This window comes from Balaenoptera physalus (genome assembly GCF_965194825.1).
Source record: "Balaenoptera physalus genome assembly, chromosome: 2".
Taxonomy (NCBI): Eukaryota; Metazoa; Chordata; class Mammalia; order Artiodactyla; family Balaenopteridae; genus Balaenoptera; species Balaenoptera physalus.
The window spans coordinates 160,011,451-160,029,289 of NC_138883.1; the positions used below are offsets into that span (position 1 = coordinate 160,011,451).

Here is a 17,839-nt window from a genome sequence, read left to right on the forward strand (position 1 = left end):
AGCTATCAGGCAGTTAAATAAGCTGCCAGGAAGAGCATGTAAGTCCTCTGTCAGCAGGAGGGCTGTGTCTCCTGGGGAATGTGCTTAGCTGTAGTGAATGGTGCAATGAAAATGGTTTTGGGGGTCCAGCAACAAACTAACATGCGTCTCACTGCCCAGTCGCCCCGGGCTGTCCTGCACCTGCGTTGTAGCGTTCTTACTCCCACTGCTGCTTTGCAGGTGAGGCCAAGTGGCTCCTCCAAAGCGGCATCGTGGTCCTCCTTCCTCACGGGTACGACGGGGCTGGACCAGAGCACTCATCTTGTCGAATAGAGCGTTTCTTGCAGGTATGTCCACTGCCTTCTGGATTCCACGAAATGTTTCCCTGCTTTCTAGGTGCTTTGAAATAGAACTGCCTCCTGCAAATACCTAATGTGAACCTTGGACTATAAGACACTGTAGTATTTGAATGAAACAGATTTAATGCAATGTCAATCAATATTCCTTGTAAATGTGATGCCTCAAGCATGTTAGTGTCACAGTTTTACGGCAATGAAAGTGCTTCTTTTTTTTTTTTTTAAATATTTATTTATTTAGGCTGTGCCGGGAGTTAGTTGCAGCATGCGGGGTTTTTAGTTGCAGCATGCAGGATCTTTAGTTGCGGCATGCAGGGTCAGTTGTGGCATGCGTGCGGGATCTAGTTCCCCGACCAGGGATGGAACCTGGGCCCCCTGAATTGGGAGTGTGGAGTCTTACCCACTGGACCACTCAGGGAAGTCCCTGAAAGTGCTTCTTATGCGGCAAATATCAGTAGTTTCTGAGTCAAGCTGATCATCGGAGTCATCTAGGGGGTTTTTATAAACAGAGATACAGGGACCAACCCCAGATCTAAGTAGTGATAGTATTTTTATAAAATGATTCGTGACCATTAAAAAATGTTAAACAACAACCCAGAAATTACCATTGTTATCTTTTGGTAAGAATCATTACCAATGCCTCTTTATGCATATTTCTAATATCTTATTATGAAAAATTTCAAACATACAGAAAAGTTGAAAAAACTTTACAGAGAATATTCATATGCCCACTTGCTACATTCTACCATTAATATTTTATTATACTTGTTTTATCATGTTTCTATTCATCTGCCATCCCCCTGTCTATCCATAAATCCATATAATTTTTGGATGCATTTGAAAGTAAATGGAGACATCAGTACACATCACCCTAAGTACATGAATATCATTAATTATCTTAGCATACAGGCAGATAAAATATATAGAAAGGTGATAGATTACTGGATAGGTAGATAGAACAGTAGCTAGATAAATGGATATAACTGGTTGGTTGGTAGATAATGACAGAGAAATCATTTCATAAAAATTAGGTTACAGAAATAAATTGGAGGTAAATTAAAGAACTAGCTGTGAAATACAAAACTACAGTTTTTCAAAGAAATATAGGAAACGAGCATGCAAGAGATACAGTTTGGGAGTCATCAGTTTCTAGATGATATTTAAAGTCATGAGACTGGATGAAATTATCAAAAGAATGAGTACAGTTAGAGAAGAGAAGTTGCCCCCAAACTGAGCCCTGGGATAGACCAGCAGTTAGAGGCTGCAGGGAAGGAGAACACAGGAGGCTGAGAAGGAGCAACCAGTGAGGCTGGAGGAAGGTCCTAGAAAGCAAGTGAAGGATACATGTTAAGAAGGAGGACGTATCAAGGCCAATCAGGATAGGACTGAGAATTAGCCGTTGGATTTAGCAATAAAGGGTTCATTTGGTGGTTGGTAACTGCGGTTTGTTTAGGTGGAGTGGTATTAGGAGTATATGGAAGGAGGAAAGTTTAACTCTTTTGAAAAGTTTTGCTGCAAATAGAACAGGAAAGTGGGAAATTTGCACCAAGAGACGTTCTTTTTGCTTTTGTTTTAAAGATAGGAGAAATAACAGCATGTTTGTATGCTGATAGGAATGATCCAGTAGAGAAGAAAATATTGACGTAGGAGAGAGAGTAGAATGACTGGAGTGATTGCCTTGAGAGAGCAGGATGGGCTGGTGTCCACTGCACAAGGGATTGGATCACCTCTAGACAGCAGCATGGCAGGTTCATCTATGGTAATAACCAGAGGCAGAGAATACGGTGCAGATGATAGAACGTGGTAGATGTTGTGGTGAAGGTCTGAGGAGATACTCTTGGGTCATTAGCTGAGAATGATGATGGAGGAGGAGATCCTGGGTTAAAGCTGTGAAATAGTCATCTGGAAGAGGAGGAGAATGAGTGAATTAGGGAAATAGAAGATAATAGTCTAAGAGCATTGAGGGTCGACTTAAGATTCTTGGTCAAGATTTTAAAGTGAGATCCATCAGTGTGATTGTGTGTTTTCTCCAGCTTCATTCCCTGCATAGGTGCAGAAATGGGACAGATGGAAAGTTGAGATTAACTCGGCTTGTGGTTTGGAGTGAAAAAATATCAAGGGAGTTAAGGGTGTATGCCAAAGAATGATTGTAATGATTGACTATGGAATTTAGCTTAAGTAAGGAGGAGGGAGGAGATGTGAAGGGTGAAGGCCAGTGAAAAGGTGATAGGATCAGTATGTTGGTGGTATTGATGAGCCTGAAGGATTGATGGAGTCAAAGTGTTAAAGGGAATTGAGCTAGAAAGGTAGGAAGTGGTGGTCAGAGTGGAATGGATAAAGTAGAGCTTATGGAGAGATCCCTGTCATTGAAACCAGGATGTAGCCATGGAAATGGGTTGTTGAGGTAGGATGGAGGACAGAGTGATTGGAGGAGGACAGGAGTTCAAGGAACCAAGTTGCCAGGGTTTTGAAAGGATCATCTGCATATGCATTAAAATTACCAAGTCCACGTTAATAATTTTCTCAGACCTACTTCATAGGATTACTGTGAGGCGTAAAGAGTCAATATATGTAAATGCTTAGAACAGTAATTGACATTTATATGTTTGCTGTTTATTATTTTTATTATTATCGTTTCCTGTGCTTGCACTGGGATTACCTCAGGCTCTTTGTTTACACTACTAATTTTATTTTTAGCCCTGCAAAAGAATTAATATCGATATGTAAAGTGAAGAGTGTTTGCTGTTTATATAAGCACTTGCTTACTTCATCTTCTTTCATTGTGATTATCTCAAGCTCTTTGTTCATGCCATTTCTTTTTTGTCCTGTCTGTTCTGCTTCTTTTTTTTTTTTTTTTTTTTTTGTTCTGCTTCTTGATGTTTCTTATTTATTTATTAGATTTGTAATGGTAGAGTTTGGTTCTCACTTGGTTTTCTTGGCATTGCACTCACCTTTCTTATCTAATTCTATTGTGTTATCTTTAAGACTATCTGCCCTTTAAAACATTGTTGTTTTTTAAAATTGTGGTAAGAACACTTAACATGAGGCCTACCCTCTTAACAGATTTTTAAGTGTGCATTGCAATACTGTTGACTGTAGCTACTATGTTGTACAGCAGATCTCTAGAACTTATTCATCTTACATAACTGAAACCTTATACCCCTTGACTAGCAACTCTCCATTTCCCCTTCCCCGCCCCTGGCAGCCACTGCTCTGCTTTCTGCTTCTATGAGTTTGACTATTTTAGATTGTTCATATAACTGGAATTGTGCAGTATCTGTATTTCATTTAGCATAATGTCCTCAAAGCTCATCTGTGTAACTGCAAATTGCAGGATTTCCTTCCTTGAATAGGCTGAGTAATATTACATATATAGATAAATGTACCTATATACCACATACCACATTTCCTTTATCCATTCATCCGTAGATGAACATTTAGGTTGTTTCCACATCTTGGCTATCATGAGTAGTGTTGCAATGAACATGGGAGTGCTAATACCTCTTTGAGATCCTGATTTCAGTTATTTTGGTTAAATACTCAGAAGTGGGATTTCTGGCTCATACAGTAATTCCATTATTGATTTTTTAAGGAGCCTCCATGCTGTTTTCCGTAGTGACTATACCAATTTACTTTCCTACCAACAGTGTACAAGGGCTCCCTTTTCTCCACATCCTTGCCAATACTTATGTCTTTTGTTAAAATTGGCTGCCTTTTGCCTGCTATGTTCCTTTCTTTTTGTGCCCCCCACCCCTTATAAAAAGTTATAAGGGGCTGTATAATATTTACATTGTTGCTATATCATTTTATTTCATCTTGTCTTTGATTATTTAGGGCAATCCTTCAAAAACCTTATAGTTTCCCTGAGGGGGTGTGGGTGAATTCCCCTTAATTTTCCTTCCCATTTGGTACCAATTTACCTTCTTAGAACTACAGTTGAGAATAGTCTCCAGTACATGAAGCCTGAGGACATGGCGCGGGAGGACATAGCTCTGCTGGACAGAAGGTTTTTCTTGCTAAATTCCGGTGTCCCTTCTGAGATTCAATAGCTAAGCCCATACAAGGGTCCACTCCCTGGTCAGGGCTGTGTATCCCTTTCATAGGCCTCTCTTTCCTTGGCATGTCCTGGCCCTGGAAGCGGCAAGCCTGGCAGCCCCATCTGCCTCCACTGAATTCTGCAGGGGCTTCAGCCCTAGATTTTGCCTTTATTTCCCCACGGTGCCACTCACAACCTGTCACCAAATTGGAGGAGCCCAGTAAAAATCTGAGGATTTTGTCAACTCACTTACTTTCCTCTGTACTGCTTCTTGATCAGGTTAGGAGCCATGCCTCAAGTTTCTGTCCCAGCAGGATCTTCTGAGATTTCATTCCTTGCCCTCAATTTTTGAACCTCGTTAGCTGTTCTTGTTCTTGTCTCTAAAACAAACTATACTTACATTTATCCCATCAGGAGAGTGAGATTCGGATCGTGCATCCTTCCAACATCTTCACTCCACGGTCATCAGCATCTGTATTTTTCAAAAAGTCTCCTCCAGATGCTTCTTTTTTTTTTTTTTTTTTTTTAATTTTGTTTTTTTAATTTTTTTTTATTTTTGGCTGCGTTGGGTCTTCGTTTCTATGCGAGGGCTTTCTCTAGTTGCGGCGAGCGGGGACCACTCTTCATCGCGGTGCGCGGGCCTGTCACTGTCGCAGCCTCTCTTGTTGTGGAGCACAGGCTCCAGACGCGCAGGCTCAGTAGTTCTGGCTCACGGGCCTAATTGCTCCGTGGCATGAGGGATCTTCCCAGACCAGGGCTCGAACCCATGTCCCCTGCATCGGCAGGCAGATTCTCAACCACTGCGCCACCAGGGAAGCCCCAGATGCTTCTTTTTTTTTAATTTTAATTTTTTTTGGTCATGCCACACAGCTTGTGCGATCTTAGTTCCCTGACCAGGGATAGAACTCGGGCCCTTGGCAGTGAAAGCTCCAAGTCCCAACCACTGGACCACCAGGGAAGTCCCCACCTCCACATGCTTTCTGCAGTCAGCTGTGTTTGGAAAGAACCACATTAAAACACACAGACTTGGCCGATGGGGAGCCATCAGGCTTCTCCTCTGGTGAATTCTTCACAGGTCATAAATTTACCTTCTGGGCTTTTTCTATAATGAAGAGCCACATCTCTTCTCCTGCTCATCGAGAGCCCCGTGTCCCCTGTAGGATAGCCTGTGCCCTTAGGATGGAGTGAGATGACCCGACTGTCTGCTCCTTCCTCTCACTTCCCTCCCAGATGTGTGACAGCGTGGAGGAGGGCGTGGACGGAGATACCGTGAACATGTGCATGGCTCACCCCTCCACGCCCGCCCAGTACTTTCACCTGCTACGGAGACAGATGGTCCGGAACTTCAGGAAGCCCCTCATCCTTGCTTCTCCGAAGATGTTGCTCAGACTCCCTGTAAGTAGAAAAAGCTGGTTATTAGTCTTTTTCCTCCTGTCATTTTTTTTCCCCCTGCATTTTCATCTCTTTTCTGTGTCTGATTGTAGATGCAAATGACAGAAGCATCTCTTTGGTTTTAGTTGGCCATGCTGCTTTGTCTCTCTCTTTCTCTCTTTTTTTTAACCTTTCAAGAATAACTAGAAATCTAAGTCGCTCTCAGTTTCATTGTCATGAAGGACAGGCATAGCAAATATTATAACCCTGCCATCCCAGTCTGAGCAGAAATAATCTTTTAGGAAAAGTTTCAACGTCCAAATGGTCTCAGCACTGCTGTGTTGATAGTTGCAAGTTGGGAATTGAAAGTACTTTGATGAAAATGAGTGGTTTTATTCATTGACTTTTATTTAGACGTTTTCTGTTAAATGATTTATCACCGGTAGACTCCATTTCAAACATTGTAACAATATAGCTTATCACTACCTGGCTTTACAAGAGTATATTTTCTCTTGGTTTACCGGAACTAAGTGTTAAGCGCACATGTTTTTTTAAATCACACAACTATGCTAGTTTTCAAGTGGCAGAGTTCAAGATAAGAAACACTGCTAAGCATATATTTATCCCACCTGCTATAATTTTTTTCAGTTTTGTATGAGAGTCTGAATTAGGATTAACATTCGAAAAACCTTTGCATTTATTTGGATGCCACTGCTGAGGTGAACTAAGTCGTTTAGGACTTGGCTGTTTGAGATGATCTTGTGCTTCTCATAAAGGTTAGAGAACGTGTATTTGGAAGTGAGGGGTGTTGAGGGAAGCTGCCAGTGATTTGCCTTCACCGGTTGCCTTTTTTGGAGTTTCTAGCATTTGGAGGGGAGTAAGGTGACCCTTGTTCTCACAGTCGGTCAAGGGTACTTGAGTGATCCCAGAGTGAGCGCCCCCTTAAATTTTGCTCTCCAGGCCCCTCACCTGTCTCACCTCAGCCTCAGGGGTCAATAATGAGGAAATGCACTTCAAGTTCTTTCACCAATGGCTGAAAGTTCATTTGTTTGGTCTGCTTATTCTCTCTGTGAACAACCTTGTGAATTTTGAGATGGTTTCATGAGCATCATGGGACATTCAAGACAAACAAATTCAGTCCCTTTACAACATCTTTCTGATGGGGCTGTCTTGACACCGATATTTTGAAACAGCAATGTGAAAGGAGCCAAGTCAAAATGTAAAGTTACTATAATTTTGCTCTGGGTCTTAGTTGCGGCATGTGGGATCTAGTTCCCTGACGAGGGATCGAACCCATGCCCCCTGCATTGGAAGGCAGAGTCTTAACCACTGGAACACCAGGGAAGTCCTGATCTGGGATTCTTGAACCCAACTTTCATTGTAACCCTAACGTCACCTGCTCTCTGAATCATAACTAAAAGGAGTACAATGATATTAAATATAATGCATGTATAGTATTAGGTATTGAGTGAACTATTAGAAGTTTTGTTGAGAATTTCTTTTGTTGTTTGAAACTGAAAATGAGTTCATTTTCTGGCTGTAATGCTCCACCCCTCTCCCCAAGTCTAATATACAACTTATTAAATAAGTGAAGCCTTCCTTGGGGAGCTTAAAAAATATCAACAGCTATCTTATAGACTTTCAAGTGAAAAACTACTCTTATTAAGTAGTCAAATATTTTCATTAAACATGTAAGTCCTTTTGTTAATGGAAAGTCAGTACAACCAGTATTGAATTCTGATTTCTTCCTGAAAATTGGATTATTGGTACAAGTGATCTAGCAGAATATAAATAGCCAGCCTTCTCTATCCATGGCCCACTCAGAGATGACTTGCCATGTAGCAAACATGACTCAGGGGTACAGGGAGTTTGTCTGTCAAGTGGTACCAAAATCCCACCCCAGTTTCCCACCTAACTCTCTGAACTCTGAACCTTTGGATTCCTGCTGTAGGAAGTGGGGACTGACAAAAGGCTCTGGTTCAGAAGGGAGAAAGATTGCCTCTATCACACATTATTTACTAATAAGCATAGCTGAATAGCTAATATTAATTTTTTAGGTTATATACAGTATCCCAGCATCAGTATGGCTGCCCTCAATGGCCTAGTCTAAATGTCACATACCCATTTGGGACTAGACTATAGGGAAACTAACTAGATGATAGCAAAAGGGATCAAATCCCTCACCTTGGCTTCATCAGTTTTCTACTTTAAGTTCTTTGCAACAAGTATTTATTTGCCGCACCATGCAGCTTGTAGGATCTTTGTTCCCCGACCAGGGATTGAACCTGGGTCCTCGGCAGTGAAAACACTGAGTCCTTACCACTGAACTGCCAGGGAATTCCCAAGTATTTTTCTAAATTAGGCTCAGTAATAAAATTTCTTTTCATCGTGGAAATATTCATATGTTGTTCCTACTTGCTCTGTTTCGTTTATAAATTATAGTCAAAATCCTAAAGACAGAAATAATTGCCCTAACTCAGCTATTCCGGTTCACAATATAAATTCTATAAAATGTTGTTTCTGATTCCAAAAAGTTAAGGTGTAGTTTTTATTGATAATAAAGTTGAGTCATCAGACTGCAATTTTTTTTTTTTTTGGCTGCGTTGGGTCTTCGTTGCAGTGCATGGGCTTCTAATTGCGGTGGCTTCTCTTGTTGTGGAGCACGGGCTCTAGGCGCGTGGGCTCAGTAGTTGTGGCTCTTGGGCTCTAGAGCACAGGCTCAGTAGTTGTGGTTCACGGGCTTAGTTGTTCTGCAGCATGTGGGATCTTCCTGGACCAGGGCTCGAACCCGTGTCCCTTGCACTGGCAGGCATATTCTCAACCACTGTGCCACCAGGGAAGTCCCACACACTGGAATTTTGACTGTTAAAATTTATTGTGGCACCAGACAAAAGGCAATCTTATGTAACGTCAGAAAAATAATTTTATTCTGAAGTATACAGAACAGATACTTTTGGGAAAGATATTTTGTTTATTAGTATATATGTTTACTTATAGTCCCAGGAGAGAATTTTGATACTAGTTCTTGGGAAAGATCCCTGATAAGTAAAAACATCTTCAGGTCCTTTCCCTTGATTGATAGATTTGTGGCTTTTTTCTCCCCCTCCCCCTCCTTAGGCAGCTGTGTCAACTCTTCAAGAAATGGCACCAGGAACAGCATTCAAACCAGTCATTGGTGATTCATCTGTGGATCCAAAAAAGTAATCTGATGTGGAGCTCTGTTTTCATACTCTGCAGTAGATTTGTAGTGAGTGGGAAAACTAGTTCATGTTAAGTGAACCAAGCGACCCAAATCTTCTCTATCCTTATATAAGTCCTTTAAGTTCATGGGGTAGGAGTTAGAATATGCACAGAAGAGTGAATTTTGGAGGCATATGTTGCTCAAGAAGGTTGGTCAGGGCACAGCATGACTGAACCCCACTACAACGCCCCCACTGCTTCAGTGGTGAAGCATTTAAATCTCTGTGGTCTCCCGCTTTCTTCTGCCACAGTTCTTACTTGAAGATATTCCTCCCCCGCCTCACTGTCCCTTTTCTACCCAACAGGGTTAAGAGTTTAGTGTTCTGCTGCGGCAAACATTTCTATGCCCTGCTGAAGCAAAGAGAATCTTTGGAGGCCAGGAAGCATGACTTTGCTATCATCCGAATGGAAGAACTCTGCCCTTTCCCACTGGATTCATTGCAGGAAGAGATGAGCAAATACAAACATGTTAGAGGTAAAGGGTCCTTCTTATTACCTGAAGTTACCTGAAACCTATTTGAACTATCTCAAATAAAAAGATGGTATGGGAGCAGTGAGAGTTATTAGAAAGTTGAATCTCATGGAATCTGGAGATATGAAAGTAATACAACTGAAGCCAATGTCTCCATGTCTTTTTTGGTGTCCCTTTGGGTGTCCGTTTCGCTCGCCCCCACTTTCGTATAAGACAGCGAATTTCTTGAGTTTGGAGGGAATCAGTGCTATACAGTCGTTTATGATACATCTGGTATAATTGTAAAAGATAAGCCTTTTCAACAGATGGGGCTGGCATGATTAGATATCTATGTGCACCTTATACAGAAATTAACTCAAAGTTTATCATAGACCTCAATGTAAAACTATAAAACTTCTAGAAGGAAGTGGATGAAAATCTTCCTGACCTTGGGTTAGGCAAGAAGTTCTTAGACATAACACCAAAAGCACGTTCCAGAAAAGAAAAAGTAGATTTTACCAAAATGAAAAACTTTTGCACTGCAAAAGGCACTGCAAAGAATATAAAAAAGAGAAGCCACAAACTGGGAGAAAATATCTGTAAAACCATATCTGACAAAGGACTCTCCAGAATGTTTAAAGAGCTCTGAAAACTCAACAGTGAGAAAACGTATAATCCAGTTTTTCAAAAGGTGCAAAAGAATTGAACAGTCATTTTACCAAAGAACCAGATGGCAAATACCCATATGAGAAGATCATCAACATGATTAGTGATAGGGAAATGCAAATTAAGCCAAAATGAGATATGGCCACATACCTATTAGAAGGGCTAAAATGAAAACAAAACAATATCAAGGACTGATCAGGATGCAGAGCAACCGGGACACTCATTCACTGCTGGTGGGAATGCAAACTCGTACAGCCACTCTGGAAAACAGTTTTGTCAGTTTCTCTTGCAGTTACACACAGAGTTTCCTTACCACCCAGCAGTCCCACTCCTAGGTATTTACTCAAGAGAAAGGAAAAATCCATATGTGAATATTTATAGTGGCTTTATTCATAATTGCCCCAAGCTGGAAACAACCAAAACATCCTTCAGCTGGTGAATGAAGAAACAATCTCACTGTGCATCCCTACAATACCATGCTCCTTAACAATAAAAGAGAGTGAACTATTGCTATCGGCAGAATCACTGATGGATTTTGCTAATTCACAGAAGCCAAAACCAAAAGGCTGTATACTGTGTGATTCCACTTACCTGATGCTTTGGAAAAGGCAAAACTTCGGGGATAGAGAAAAGATCAGTGGTTGCCAGAGGTTGGGGGTGGGAGGAAGAGCTGAGCACAAAGGGGCAGGATGAGGGAATATTTGGGGTTTAGAGAATTGTTCTGTATCATGATTGTGGTGATGGATACATGACTGTGCATTTCTCAAAAAAAGAAAAAGACAACACTGTGCCATATTGGAAAGGTAATAATATATTTACTTGAGGATATGTGTGTGTGTGTATGTATATATATGTATGTATATATGTAACTATGTATGTATATGTGTATATATACATATATAACATGTATAGTATACGTATGTGTATGTATGTGCACACACATACATATATAGTGTGTCTGTGTGTGTAGTATGCTGTATATATTTACTTGAGGTACTGAGATGAACTTTATTCTTTCATAGATTTTATTTGGAGTCAGGAGGAGCCTCAGAACATGGGTCCTTGGTTTTTTGTTTCTCCAAGGTTTGAAAAGCAACTGGCCTGCAAGGTGACAGCTCTTTCTCTTTTGCAGTGTTTTGTGTGTGTCCCTTTTCTCCTATTGGAGTGCCAACAAATAGGTTTATCCCCTATTATCAGTCCAAAGCTTCTAAAGATAAACTAAAATATAAAACCTAGTTTTAGGCTCCTGTTTCAGACTAAACTGCTGAGTGTTTAGCAAGCTGTATATGTGTACCTACTAGTATCATGTTAAAAAAAAAAAACAAAAACAATGATTATACTCGAAAAGATAGAAGACCTACCTGTTGTCTACCTTTCCCATTAGCCTACTCAGCATTCTTGTCCCAAAGGCCGGTATCCACGCCCCGGGGGAGGAGAGCAATGAGCCGGCTGGTTTTACAGTAACACTTATTCCAGGCCCACCTGCAAAGCTGGTAGACGTTGGAGGCCAAATTCTTTGTTATGTTTTAGGAAGAGGAAAACAAGGAGAAGAACAGTTGTGCTTCTGTTTATCTTTCTGTTCTGCTTTGATTAAAACTCAGGTCACTTAATACCAGTTTACAGCACTCAAATCATTTTCACCTGTAAATAGTTCTAATTTAGGAAACTCTACAGCTAAAACCAACTCTACAGCTAAAACCAACCAATCTGTCCTAAGAATAGGACAGATTCCAGAATATGTCTCACCTTATCATGCCTGGAATTTAGTTTTCAGTTGTGACATAGATCTCCCTGCAATCTATTTTATATAACACATTATTTTCCAAAAAGGTGATTTCTAGTTAAACAACTTTAACAGAGAAATACATGCACGTCCCTGGGCGAGCTAAGCAGAGCTCTGATCTAGTCCAAATGTCATTGTATTTCTTTTCTGCTCCAACGCTAGCTCCGTCTGGTGAGCCGACCCGCGTTGCCGGTACCTGCTGTAGGAATCGGCAGTGTTCATCTACAGCAGCATGAAGAAGTCCTCGCCAAGACCTTCACCCAATGATGCCCTTTGAAGAAACACTACTTCCTTGTAAGAAAACTGCCATAAAAAGAAAGTCTCTCCTCCTCCACTCTCTCCTCCTTCCATTAGGTGCCACAAAAAAAATGTATTCCTCGAAGATGTTGGGATTGATGAGGACAGAGGAGAGGTTAATCTAGAATACATGGAACAGCCAAAGGAATTGTTCATCAAGATGTGAATCCCACAAGTCACTTTCGTCCTTAAAAGTACCATAGTGTTATATTTTGTTAGACCTGTGTGGGTTGTAGAGCTAGGTCCTTATCCGGATGTTTCCAGACTCAACTCTTTCTAGTTAACTGGATATACCCAGGAAAAGTTCTTGAGTCTGAACTTATAGCTGCATAGGGATTACCTCAACATTACCTCCCTATTTTCTTGATGCATGTGACTTTCATGAATTTTCCCTTTTTTATTCAAAGTCCTTGACTACCTATATTTTCAATTTATGTCATCTCTGGTACTGCTTTCCAGCCACTGTGAAAAGTGTTTCACCAAACACTATAGCAAAACTGTATTATTCCTGATTTGTGTTCTTCAAGATCACTATTTTACCCATTATCCTTAAATATAGGTCTTATTAAATATAAACCTCCGGGTGTATGATCCTTTAGCACAGTATTATTAAGCTGAGTTACAGTTACGATGAAATTGATTTGTGGTCTACTTTGCCATAGTATCTTTTTTTTTTTTCCTTAAATTGTTCTTGCCGTGATACCTTAATATTTTTAATTAACTCTGGGTGTCTGATATGGGGATTTCAGCCCCTGGTTGATCATCAGCCTTGCCTCTAAAAATCCCTGCTGTCATATGATGTTAATTTGTGATACTTAAGGATCACTTTAACTTTGATAGCGGGAACTTCCCAATATCAGGCACTTTCTGGATTTCTAGAGGTCACCAACCCACTCCCTTATTCTGAAATTAAGCTTATAATTGGAAGTATAACTAAATATCAGCAAACTGTGTACATTTACATGGCTTGGTGCTGCAGAGCACTACCATGTACCATTCTCATGCTGGGACACTGTTTTTCTCAGAAATGGGGGAAGTACTGGGGCCCTGTAACACCCTCTCCACTTTTACTGGCAACTTTTAATGTCTTTCAGAATCAATGTATAGGTTGTTCTGGCCACAGCAGTAGATTCGTGATTCACATCTTAAACGTGTACATTAGTGTACTGATGTACCGTTTCTGTAATATTCACATCCCTTTTATTCCTATACACGTGAATGCTTTCTTCCTTCACCAAGCCTTATAAATCATGTAACTTAGTGCAAGCCTTATAAATCATGTAACTTAGTGCCATGCATGTCAACCAGTAAAATTACAAAGGTCTGTTTAATGAGAACGGTTATCAATGTTGTATATTGAACTAGAAAGAAAATAAAAGCACAGTGTCATTTGTTTTTCAGATCTCTCTGTTTCTTGAGTTAAAACATTTCAAAAGTCTGAGCACAAAATGAGATGGAAAACCAGATTTTTTTTTTAGTTGAGATCTCTCCAGATTTCTAACTTTACACCTCACGAGTCTGTTTCCTGTTACATCTCCAACTTGAGCCGTGAAATGTCTTCTGTATCTTAACCTTACTCTCAATCACCACTGCAACGTGGATCAGCATTTTGAATTACCTTGCAGGAAGAGGCCATTTGAAGAATTCCAAATCAAATACTCACATAATAAAGAACGGGATAAATATATTATATCAGTAATAAAGTAAAATATTTTAAAAGTTGATAATGTGGTATTAATATCCCATTAATATAAATCTATGCTAGAAGCACAGAGTCTGAACCACTGGACCGCCGGGGAAGTCCCCCAAGTTTTCTTTTTTATAAGAACAATTTTGCTCAGTTTTCCTATATTTTCCATACACATACTGTAAGCAAAAATATTCTAAAGTATAGCCGTTTTCGGGCTGACTGTATTACCTTTGAAATTTTATTATTTAAAAAAATTCCTCGGCTGGCAATAGAAACAGTATCACTTTTGCAAAATTGAAGAAATATGGTTTTAGCAATTAAGGGTTACAAAGGAAGGAAGTCATAGATTAAGAATCAAGACTTTTGGTCAGAGAAAGACAAATACCATACGATATCACTTATATGTGGAATTAAAATATGATACAAATGAACTTATTTACAAAACAGAAACAGACTCACAGACCTGGAAAACAAATTTATGGTTACCAAAGGGGAAAGGGGGTGGGGGAGAGATAAATTAGGAGTTTGGGATTAATGGATATACACTACTATATATAAAATAGATAAACAACAAGGTCCTGCTCTATAGCACAGGGTACTGTATTCAATATCCTATAATAAACCATAATGGAAACGAATCTGAAAAAGAATATATATATGTATGTATATATGATATTGAATCACTTTGCTGTACACCTGAAACATTGTAAATCAACTATACTTAGATTTAAAGAAAGAAGGAAAGAAAGAATCAAGACTTGGGTCTTGAGGTTCCAAAAGCTTTACCTAATTTCTCTTAGATGTACTTGGATACTTGGTTTACATTTTTCAGCTTCTCAGAGGATTCAGGCTAAAACTATTAAATTTTTGGAAAATTTGGACAAAATGTTTAAATCCTCAATATTTGTAACACACGATTACACAAGTAGACAATTCCTAAATTATTCTATGGAAGTAGTAATTCACTGTCATGTTTGTATTTAAATCTGATAAAGCACAATCTAAAGCAGACTGTTAGTTCCACATGGCCAGTTGCAAAATCAGTTAATTTTAGCAAACTTTTAATAAAGGTATACTACTTTAGTGTTGTTTCCCTGTGTCTTCTCTGACTCATATGAAGAACCAGCTATAATGGAACAAAGATAAGAAATGATCCTGTAGGAGTAGAATGGTATTTCCTCAATAAATAGTTTATTGAACACGTATTGCATATATGGCATTGTTCTGGACATTAGAAACACATGAAATTTAGAGAAAATGGGTTGCCCACTGTCCTCAATGGACTAATAATCTGAGAAGACAAAGTATTTTACGTGCAGAGAGAGAGTCTTGCTGAATGTGCTTACAACAAGGTGGAAGGTCATGATAGAGTGATATTCCTGATAGATGTAGATTAGGTGGCGTCTTGTGGTTATGCAAGGAAAAGTCTTGAGTGGCAAGTAGTAGCAGAAAGACTGAAGAATCTTGGAAAGGGAATTCACAAAAGTTATCTAGGGTATATTCCCAGCTTGTTCCCAGGCTTTTCCTTGAACCAGAGAGCTGTCCCAGAGACAGGTAGTAAAGAGAGAACTTCTCTGGTAAGGGGCCTGAGGTGACCTCTAAAAATGGTTCACTATTCACTTGACCCAGAAAACCCCACGAAATCATGCAAGTCAAGAGGTTCAAATCTTCATGTTCACTTTAAGAACACTCGTGAAACTGCCCAGGCCATTAAGGGTATGCATATCCGAAAAGCCACCAAGTATATGAAGGATGCCACTTTAAAGAAGCAATGTGTGCCATTCTGTTGTTACAGTGGTGGAGTTGGTAGATGTGCCCAGGCCAAAGAGTGGGGCTGGACCCAGGGTCAGTGGCCCAAAAAGAGTGCTGAATTTTTACTGCACATGCACAAAAATGCAGAGAGTAAGGCTGATCTTAAGGGCGTAGATGTAGATTCTCTGGTCACTGAGCAAATCCAGGTGAACAAAGCCCCAACGATGTGGTGCAGGACTTACAGAGCTCATGGTCGGATCAACCATACATGAGCTCTCCCTGCCACATTGAGATGATCCTTACTGAAAAAGAACAGATTGTTCCTAAACCAGAAGAGGAGGTTGCCCAGAAGAAAAATATATCCCAGAAGAAACTGAAGAAACAAAAACTTATGGCCCGGGAATAAATGCCGCAAATAATAAATGCAAATAAAAGTTAAAGAAAAAAAAAAAAAGAGAGAGAGGTACAGGCCACTCTTCTCCTTCTGTCAATTAGATTTTCAATTTAGTTCATCTTCATTGACAGGATTCATGAAATTAGTTCACAATCTAGTGTCAAAACTGTATTTAAGTCAAACACTTGCAGGTAACTGAAAATGATACAAAAATTAAATAAGACCCTCCCTGCTATCCAGAAGTTTATGGTGTACTAGGGGAGATTAGGCAAGTATGAAAATGACTAAAACAAAGTAGAATGAGAGAAGAATGAAGTCACAGGATGTGCAGTGATGATTATGGCAGATTGCATTTTCCAAAAGGCCAGAGCCGTATTTTGTGTCCCACAAGCTCTTCCAGAATCTTACCACATCCCCACCTGGAGGTGGAGTCTATTTCCCTTCCCTGTTGAAATTGAGCAAGACTTTGTGGCTGCCTCTATAAATGCAATGCACTGAAAGTGATGCTGGGTCACTTCCAAGGACATGCCTTGGTAACCAGCTGCCATGTTGTGGGGAAGCCCAGGCCACATGGAGAAGCCACGTGGAGATGTTGGAGCTGACAGCTTCTGCTGAGGTCTTAGCTGACAGCCAGCATCAAATGCCAGACTTGTGAGAGCACCTTCTGATAATTCAAGTCCCCAGCCTTGGACCTGTTGCAGATGACCCCAAGTGGAGCAGAGACTCATGCAAGCCCAGCCTAAATTGCCATATATATATGCCATATATATATATGTATGTGCGTGTATGTGTATGTACATAACTTTGTTTAAAGACAAACACAGCTGGACACTAAAGTGCTAAGGACAGATTTTATTCAGTAATATACTATGTATTGTATTAGGGAAAGAATCCAGTGTGAATTAAACCCAACTTTGATTTGGACAAAAGTGACTGGCCTTTTAAGAGGAGAGTGAGAGGATAGGAAGAGGGCGGTGAGTGGAGGCTCAGTAGAGTCAGGAAAGTGAAAAATTAAGTGAAAAAAGCTGGAAGGTTTGGTCCACGTGAAACCCATCCAGGTTTGTTAACTGGTGCTAATGGAAGTTAAGCTCCTATCCTTCCACAGAGGCTGGGAGCCAGAGATCCTGCCTTCAAGTGTTGGCTGGAAGAAACGGTAAATTCTTTTGGCGGCCTTGAGCTTTCCCAGGCAGATATTTTAAGGGGGCTATGGACAGCCTAGGGTGGAACTGTGTGGTGCTTGTTCCACCTCTTTATAGGCCTAGTGGAGAAAGGGCTCAGAGGAGCCTGGCTAGAGTGTGGTCAAGGGGAGGCTGTGTGTGTGTGTGTGTGTGTGTGTGTGTGTGTGTGTGTGTGTACTTTGCTTCTTTTTTAGACATACATCTGAGCATTAGAACAGATCATTGGATTTGGTGATTATAAGTCATTAAGTGTCCTTTGAAATAGCTTGTTTCAGCAGTTGTTAGAGCAGAAGTTATACTGCAGGGGTTTAAAATTTGAGTAAGGAAAATAAATTTGAGGGCCTTCCATGTGTCAATCTCTCCGTTCATTTAGTTTTCACACCTGTAGGCGGTGGCTATCATTATCCTTATTTTACTGACGTAGCTCAGAAAAATTAATTGCCCAAAGCCATTAAGAAGTAGGAGGGACTAAAATGTACGGCCTAATACATTAGGAATTAGGAATCTAATGTACGACCATTAGATTCCTAAGACTGCATGCGTTCCCTTACACTACACCGTCCAAGAGGAGACAAAAGAGACTAGTCCAGAGGGACAAAATCCTGATATACTTTGGAGAAGCTAAAGGAGCCTGAGTGGTAGACAG

General features: G+C 40.3%; 1 protein-coding gene and 1 pseudogene across 3 annotated transcripts in view; both read left to right on the forward strand.

Annotated features, from left to right (window-relative positions):
- The window catches only part of DHTKD1 (dehydrogenase E1 and transketolase domain containing 1), a 52,162-nt gene extending 38,583 nt beyond the window's left edge, over positions 1-13,579 (forward strand). For both annotated transcript variants that reach the window (XM_082449673.1, XM_082449674.1), the window contains 6 exons: positions 220-326; positions 5,602-5,766; positions 8,860-8,942; positions 9,288-9,457; positions 11,122-11,207; positions 12,045-13,579. In XM_082449673.1, coding sequence (XP_082305799.1) covers positions 220-326; positions 5,602-5,766; positions 8,860-8,942; positions 9,288-9,457; positions 11,122-11,207; positions 12,045-12,149 — 716 coding nt within the window. In that variant the 3' untranslated portion in view covers positions 12,150-13,579. The remainder of the gene's footprint in view (positions 1-219; positions 327-5,601; positions 5,767-8,859; positions 8,943-9,287; positions 9,458-11,121; positions 11,208-12,044) is intronic.
- Positions 13,580-13,713: 134 nt separating this feature from the next.
- Positions 13,714-17,284, forward strand: LOC309655009 (large ribosomal subunit protein uL22 pseudogene; annotated as a pseudogene). Its single transcript has one exon. The product of its transcript is annotated as a large ribosomal subunit protein uL22 pseudogene (transcript).
- Positions 17,285-17,839: the final 555 nt, after the last annotated feature.